The sequence below is a fragment of the Cornus florida genome, unplaced genomic scaffold, assembly GCF_030987335.1.
Source record: "Cornus florida cultivar Cherokee Brave unplaced genomic scaffold, ASM3098733v1 CherokeeBrave_3.0.0_Hap2_Chr10, whole genome shotgun sequence".
Lineage (NCBI taxonomy): Eukaryota > Viridiplantae > Streptophyta > Magnoliopsida > Cornales > Cornaceae > Cornus > Cornus florida.
Window position 1 is genome coordinate 57,565,164 of NW_026775580.1, and position 7,940 is coordinate 57,573,103.

Sequence of the window (7,940 nt, forward strand, 5' to 3'; positions counted from 1 at the left end):
TACCACAAAAAGCATATGGTCCAGTTGTGTAACACCACTTAATTGCAACAACTTTTACCACAAAAAGCATATGATCCAATTGTGTCTCCTTTCATTTCAATCTAAAAGTAGTTGGAAGGTTTAGTATCCCCAAAGATAAGAATTTGCGAAAATTATTTGTCACAAAGAAAGAAAAAAAAAAATTCAAGAATATGGTGTTATCCCAAAAATGATGTGAAGTCAATATAGTTGCATCCGGGCACGGAACTAGCGTAGGACTAGTGGGGGCATCCGCCCCCCACTAAAATTTTTTATATTTTCATTTTAGATCTCATTTTTTTTGGATTTATGAAGATGCTTCCACTAAAGTTATAATTCATCCCCACTGAATTCTTCTTCTTCTTTTTTACATTTTATACTTTAAATTTTTTAAAATTTATGAAGCTGCTTCCACTAAAATTACAATTTACCCCACTTAATTATTATTATTATTATTTTTTTTTTTTTTTTTTTTTTTTTGCATTTTATACTTTAAATTTTAAAAAATTTATGAAGAGAACTTCATTGAAATTACAAAAATGGACCAACTATATAAATTTGACCCACGGATTAAAAGGTCGCCCCCCTCACAAAATTTTCTGGGTTCGTCACTGGTTGTGTCTTGGTGCAAGGAAACAAGAGAAGCTAGGTACATATAATGTTTAGACATCCAGTGGAGTCTATTATATTAAGGCTGCTAGATTTTTATTTAGGAAAATGATAGAGTTACCGAATGATTTTCCTGAATAAGTCCCGAATCTGACATGTTTTTGTCCACTTCATCTACTTAAACAGTTTCTAAAAAATAATTATTTAATGCATGATAAGTATAGCCAACTACGTCAAATTCGGTATTAATTCAGAGATTTATTTTCCATTCCCCTATAATTACTCTTTTACTTAAGCAAACTTTAAATCATGCTTAAGGCAATGAATCAAGCAAGCTTTGAGACGGGCTGTTTAATTTAAAGACGAGGTACTTCTAGCAGTAGTGGAAGATATCAACAATAACCTCCTTTTTTTATTCTTTTTTTTTTTTTTTTTTTTTCCGTTTTGACTATTATTCAAAGGAAACTACGGGAGTATTGCAAATACATGAACTTAGTGATTCCTTAGTTTTGAATTTTCAAATAGATAAATTCTTCATAAATGCTAATGTGAACATGAAAAACAATGTGCATCTTTTAAGTGCCCAATTCGTCCTCACTCCTTTTTACTTCTTTTCATCGTATTAAAATAAATAGCTCGGTTGCTAGATAGGGTGAATGCTGACAGTAAGAAAGAGAGAGGAAACATAGATAAAACGTCAGCGACCGAATATTGCGGATTACGCATGAGATTGATGATGAGGGTGAGGAGGTTGGTCTACGATGAGGATTTGGATCTCATGTGGCTTATTTTTTTTGAGTCGAATTGCGAAGCACTTAGTGTTAGTTTTAAAGCCAAACTCAATTATTTATCCAACGACATGCCAATCGCATTTCCCGAAGGTGTCTGAATCAGCACCCTGAGAGACATTGCGGGTAGGGGTAAACCATTCAAAACCTAACGTATGATGGGTTCAGAATGGTTTAAAAGATAGACCTAACCACAATAGCCTTACCTAATGGTAAGGAGGGGAATGGTTGGCAAGGCCTATAAAAATATGGGCCATACTAGCTGACCCAAAAACACCTAATGTATGATGGGCTCAGAATAATATGGGCCATACTAGCTGACCCAAAAACGCCAGCCTAATCTATAAAATATGGGCCAGACTAGCTGGCCCAAATATCTAATATATGATGGGTTCAGATTAATATGGGCCATACTAGATGACCCAAAAATGCCGGCCTAATCTATAAAAATATGGGCCATTCTGACTCACACAATGAATTGGGATTTTATACAGAACCACTAAAAAGTGCACGATACTGAAAATCAAAATTAAAAAATATTATAAAATAATTTACTAAATAAATAATTTAAATTACCTCAATGTTGTATTTTCTTACATGTAGGGGATATATAATCTTCCACTACTCCAACCATCACATACATCATCTCTCCCTAGCAGAAGGAAAGATCAGATTGTTTCCAAGATTTTTGATTTGTTGTTTTTTATATATGTCGTGCAGTTTAATATATATATATAGCTTATTTATATTTATTGCACTTGAAATTTTTTTATTTATGAACTTACGATTTACAGAATTAATATTTTTTTTAATTTAAAAAAATCAGGAAGAATAAAATAAGGTACGAAAAGAAATAAAATTAGATGAACTAAACACCTCAACGAGACAAAGGACAATAAGGTTTACCCAATCTTAACTATCAAGCCTAATTCGCATTCTTAGACTTTTTCTCCTTTTTTTTTTTTTTATCAGAAATAGCAGTAAATTATACTGCAAAAATTTCCAAATGAAACATTAAAAAAAAAGAGGAAAATTTTCCAAATGAAACTCAATAAATAAATAAAATACTAAACACAAAACAACTTACCCTTTTCAGACTCTACTATACACAACCCAAATAGCTTCTCCGCAAGAATTAAACCGAAATTAGAAGGACAAATTTTAAATGTATTAATGAATTTTTGAAAATATTGAAAAACTAGAGACTTAAATATTTAAAAATATTTTCATTCACATCATATCAAAAAGAAAATTGAGAGAAAAAAAAAAAAAAAAAAGTATTTTCATTCACTTATTCTAATATCAAATCAGAACATTATAAGAACAAAAGGTAATATATATATAGGCAAAAGTGCAAAAAACCCCCTCAACTATCCAATTTTTTGCAAATAACCCCCTTAACTACCAAAGTGTGCAAATACCCCCCTAGAAGTCACCGGATCAGCTTTCCGGGCGTGTGTAATGCCACACGCCTGTTCAAAGTATTATAATGCCAAAAATGCCCTTTTTGTGACCGTTATAACCTTGTGGCCTATATAACCCCATTGTATGTCATTTTGCCAAATTGTGTACTCATTCTCTCTCTGCAACAAACTGGAAGGGGTTTTGGACAAAGGTGAGTTTTCTTATGCAATTAAATTTATTTATAACACATATATATTAGATTTGAATATATATATATATATATATATATATATATATATATATTTATATTACTTTTTTTGTGTTAGTTTTTTTTTCCTTCAGATGTATAGTAGTGTTTAGTTGTTAATAGTAATTTTTTTTTTTTTAATTATTTACGTGCTTGCAATATGTATTGTAGTACTGATATGGAGCCATCAAGTAATGTATTGTATTGCTATTGTAGAGTAAAATCTCCTTTAAGAAGAGCCACTACACAAAATAATCTAGGTCGGAGGTTCTTGGATGTGGAAGGTATCCCATGATGTCTTGTGAGTTCCATAGATGGGTGGATCCTGAGAATTGGAACCATATGAAAAGAGAACTGGCTATGAGAACCATATCATCTTTGAGAGGCCAAATTGCTATGAGAACTGGTTATGAGAACCATTTGGAAGATGAAACACTGCCTATTGATGAGAGTATCAACTTTGTGGGTGCACCACCTGTGCAAAGCAGTATTGGGAATCATGTAATCACAAATTTAGTTGTTTTCATGTTGAGATTTATAGCATGTGCTATTGTAATGGTTATTGTGTAGTTATTTAGTAGAATATAATTGTAATGGACTTTATAATTAATTAATGTATTATTTTTTTTATATAATATACTGTGTTGTACCAACATTGCAGTTGCACCAACATAGCAAAATAGGTGATGACAATACAAAAAAATTATAATCTGAGGTAATCTTCGCAGCACCAACATAGCAAAAAACATACAAAAATAAATTTTGTGCAGAACATAGCAAAATACATAACCATAACCATACAAAAACAAAATCTATGCACCACCAACATACAAAAAAACATAGTCATAACCATATAAATTATAGTAGTATCAGCCATAACCATACAACATCTTAAGTTCTGCATCAACATTCCCAAAAATAAAAATTACAATCTGTGCACCAACATTCTAAATAACCAAACAACATATGTGCACCAACATTTCAAAAAACCAAACATCTGTGCACCACCAACATACCAAAAAAATGTAAACCATATCTGTGCACCAACAAACCAAAAAAATCTAAACCATATTTGTGCACCATCAACATACCAAAAGATGAAAACCAATATCTGTGCACCAAAACTTACAAAAAGCTGTACCATGAACTCCAAAAAGCAGAAAACCACTAAATTTCCTTAAACTCCTGGGTCAATTATAGTGGGCCTGTGAAAAGAAAAAAAAAAAAAATGTAAAATCATCAAAGACATTTATAAATTGTTTTTGATTGCTCCAGAATTTTTTTTAAAAAAAACTCTCACATACCTAGATGATGAGGATGCTTGACTACTCCACAAGACATCGAAATCAATTGATGATGATGGTTGAGACAAATTATTCAACAAATTCCCATATCTTGATTGTATTGTCATCACCTATGAAACAAAATGATAAAATATTAAAAATAGTAATATGACAGTAAACATTCAAATTAATTGATTATGATGGTTTAAAACAATAACCTCTTGCAGTTGCCTTGCATTTGTTCTTGCAGCCCCTCTTCCCCTTCTAATGCTTCTTCCCATACCACCTGTAGTCCCTCCACTTGTAGTGCCAACCTCTTCTATGCCACTAGCAATCCCTCCACTTGTAGTGCTAACCTCTCCAATATCATTTGCAGCCCCTCTTCCCCTTCCAATGCCTCTTCCCATACCACTTGCAATCCCTCCACTTGTAGTGCCAACCTCTCTCATACCACATGCAGCCCCTCTTCCTCTTCTAATGCCTCTTCCTCTTACAGATTTTCTTGCAGTTGCAATACCTCTTGCCATTATTGATGCAAGTCCATCAGTGTCTAGCAATCCACCAGGTAGCCCAGAAGTAACTAGCAGTTTAGGTCTACCTGGTGTACCTTTTTTGGCAGCTTGAGGTGTTACTTCAGTAGCTTTGCAAGTTCTGACATTGTGTCCTTTTGCCCTACACTTTTTGTAGTTAAGTAGTTGCTTTTTTCTGCTAACTGCACCACTTTTGTTGTTCACTTCACCAACAGCCTTTTTTCTTGCCTTTTTAAGTCTGCCAGATGAGGGCTTAACTATTGGTGGGTGTATGGGATCAGTGGCAACTTCACGTGTCATTTGCCTAAGAGGCGTAGGGAAAATAACAGGTGTATATGTCCTCAAGTATGTCTCCCGATGATAACAACTATCAACAAAGTCTTCAGGATTACCCCTTTGGTCAATTCTACATGCAATGGCATGCATACATGGTATACTCCTTGCATCCCATTCCCTACAACTATATGTTCTGTTTGCTAAATTAACAGCATCACTAACCCCTTTATAGCAAACTTCATATATATCATCACATGCTTCCTTTATAGCGCAATGCCTTGAATTATCCATTAGCTTGGTCAATTTGTCAGCAATTGTAGGGCACAACAACCCCTTCTGGTTTTGAATCCATTCCCTTTTCGATTGAAACCGATTCATCAAGCACCCTCTAACCCACTCCAACATAGTAATTAATAACTTATCCCTAGCATCACCAATGTTGTCATTCCAAGTCTCACAAAGGTTGTTAACAAGCAAATCACATCTTGAATTATCATTAAACCTAGACCTTGACCATAACCTAGCTGGCACCTTTGACAGCCACTCATGGGCTTCCTTATCAATCTGACTTATGAGATGCATGTGATGCTTAAATGTATCTTCAGTCAAAGCATGTGCTGCATTCCACATCTCATCCCTCAACTTCACACCCTTAAACTTCTTCTTAAAATTCTCATACATACGCTTCACACAAAATCTATGGTAAGTGCCATGCAACTAGTCTTCAAAGATTTCAACTAAACCCTGTTAACCAACAATAAAGAAAATATTAATATAAAAAGTTCATAAATGTAAAATAAATAACATAAAATAAATTATTTAAACATTTCTACCTTTTGTCTATCGGACATAAATGTAAATCTGTTTAGGGGACCCAAAGCACTTTCTAGTTAGTTTAAAAACCATTCCCATGATTGTTTTGTTTCAGACCTAACCACACCTATGGTTATAAGAAATATTCCATTGTCTACATCTTTGCCAATTACACTTAACAACTGCCCTTTGTAAGGACCCTTCAAGAAGCAACTATCCAATCCAATGAATAGCCTACATCCTTCTAAGAAACCTCTCTTCATTGCTTCAAAGCAAACAAATAGCCCTTCAAATCTAACAGGGTCATCAAGTGTTGGTCTATCAACAGTAGTCACTGCTATACTACCAGGATTGGTGGTCTGACTGAGCTGGCAGTAATCTCTAGCCCTTGAGAATTGCAGTCCATGGTCACCATCAATGTGTAATCTAGCCTTCTTTCTTGCCCTATAAACCTTGTATTTGGAAACATTAACATCCAAATCTCTTAAAACTGCCTTCTTCATTGCAGTTGGTTTCCATGTGGGTTCATCCCTAATTGTGTCCATATATTTGGTTGCCAAATAACTGGCTGATGCTTGACTATTAAGCTTGTTGTAACTGCAAGTATGTTTTGAGTTAAAAGTCTTTATTTGGAAGCTGCCATCCTCTGAGTTAAATGATGCATGAATTCTCCACCCACAATTTTTTGAACATGTAGCAGTAACTCTATTCCCTTCATTCTTCACAAACCTAATATCATACTTTCCTTTAATAGCATCATCCCTTAAGGCCACTTTAAATGCTTCAGGTGAAGAAAATTTGTTGCCAAGTTCTATGACATTATTCCTAAATTTATGCCTTCTTGGAACCATATCCACTTCACTGTCACTGCCATCTTCTTCAGAGGATGATCCGCATAAGCTTTCCAACTTATCACTTGGTGAATATATGGATTCAATATCTGAGTATTGACCCATGCCACCATTCACATCTTCATCCACATCACCATTCACATCTTGATTTACATTAACATTCACATCTTCATCTACACCAACGTTCACATCTTCAACCACATCAGCATTCACATCTTCAACCACATCAGCATCCACATCAACCATATCAGCATCCACATCTACAACCACATTAGCATCCACAGTAGCATATTCATGCTCTAATTCATCATTCAGCTCATTTTCAGTCTGAGTTACCCATTCTAGTATTTAATCATCCCAATTACAATCATCATCATGCATGTCAACTTCAGGTTGTATTCCATCCTCCATACACTCATAACTTTCCTCTACATTTTCAGCATTTTCACCCTTAACACTGCCTTTTGAAATTATAAAGATTTTCATCAACCTGAACCTGTTATGAGCATTAATATATTCCAATACATCTTCATCTTTTTCAATTTTCTTAACTCCTTCATCACTTGCCACCATTGGATTCCTATAATACAACTCATAATTTTTTTCAAACCCAAGCCTGTTAGCCACCTCTTTTAGATGAAAAAGTGATTAAAAAAAAAATCCACATCAACATTGTCAAGTAGGTCTACCTCACCACCAATATATGACTTAAGTGGTGTGTATTGGAAATTACCTCCAAATTGTACTTCCAATGTAATCAACCTGGTAGTATTCATTGTCTATTCAATCAAGCAAACCAAAACACATAAGTCATGGTGAATAAAAAATTCAACAAATAATAATCCCTAACCAATAAAGTTACAATATGCACAAACCCTAATCACAAAAAATAGAAAATTAATCAAATGAGAATCCCTAAGCACAAAAAATAAAAATTTAAGCAAATAAAAATACCCAAGTAATAAAAAAACAATTTGCATAAACTCTAAGCACAAAAATAAAAAAATAAAAAAATAAAAAATAAAATAATAATAATAATAATAATAATAATAATCAAATGAAAATCCTTAAGCACAAAAAATAAAAAATTAAGCAAATAACAATATCTAAGCAATAAAATA

General features: G+C 33.6%; 1 protein-coding gene across 1 annotated transcript; it reads right to left on the bottom strand.

Annotated features, from left to right (window-relative positions):
- Window positions 1-5,872: 5,872 nt before the first annotated feature.
- On the bottom strand, window positions 5,873-7,392 carry LOC132277656 (uncharacterized). The gene is made up of 3 exons (XM_059779493.1): window positions 7,185-7,392; window positions 6,091-7,079; window positions 5,873-5,899 (listed from the first exon to the last, which is right to left on the bottom strand). The coding sequence occupies exons 1-3, from the start codon at window positions 7,390-7,392 to the stop codon at window positions 5,873-5,875; spliced, it is 1,224 nt and encodes a 407-aa protein (XP_059635476.1).
- Between the last annotated feature and the right edge of the window lie 548 nt (window positions 7,393-7,940).

Bases quoted from the DNA above. Each gene is read 5' to 3' on its own strand.
- LOC132277656 (XM_059779493.1), bottom strand. From the start codon at position 7,392: ATGGTGGCAAGTGATGAAGGAGTTAAGAAAATTGAAAAAGATGAAGAT. The intron at 7,080-7,184 runs GTAATTGGGATG...ATGTGGTTGTAG, and splicing joins TGACATGCATGATGATGATT to ATGTGGATGCTGATATGGTT. The intron at 5,900-6,090 runs GTTAGGTCTGAA...GTTGGTTAACAG, and splicing joins TTCTTATAACCATAGGTGTG to GGTTTAGTTGAAATCTTTGA.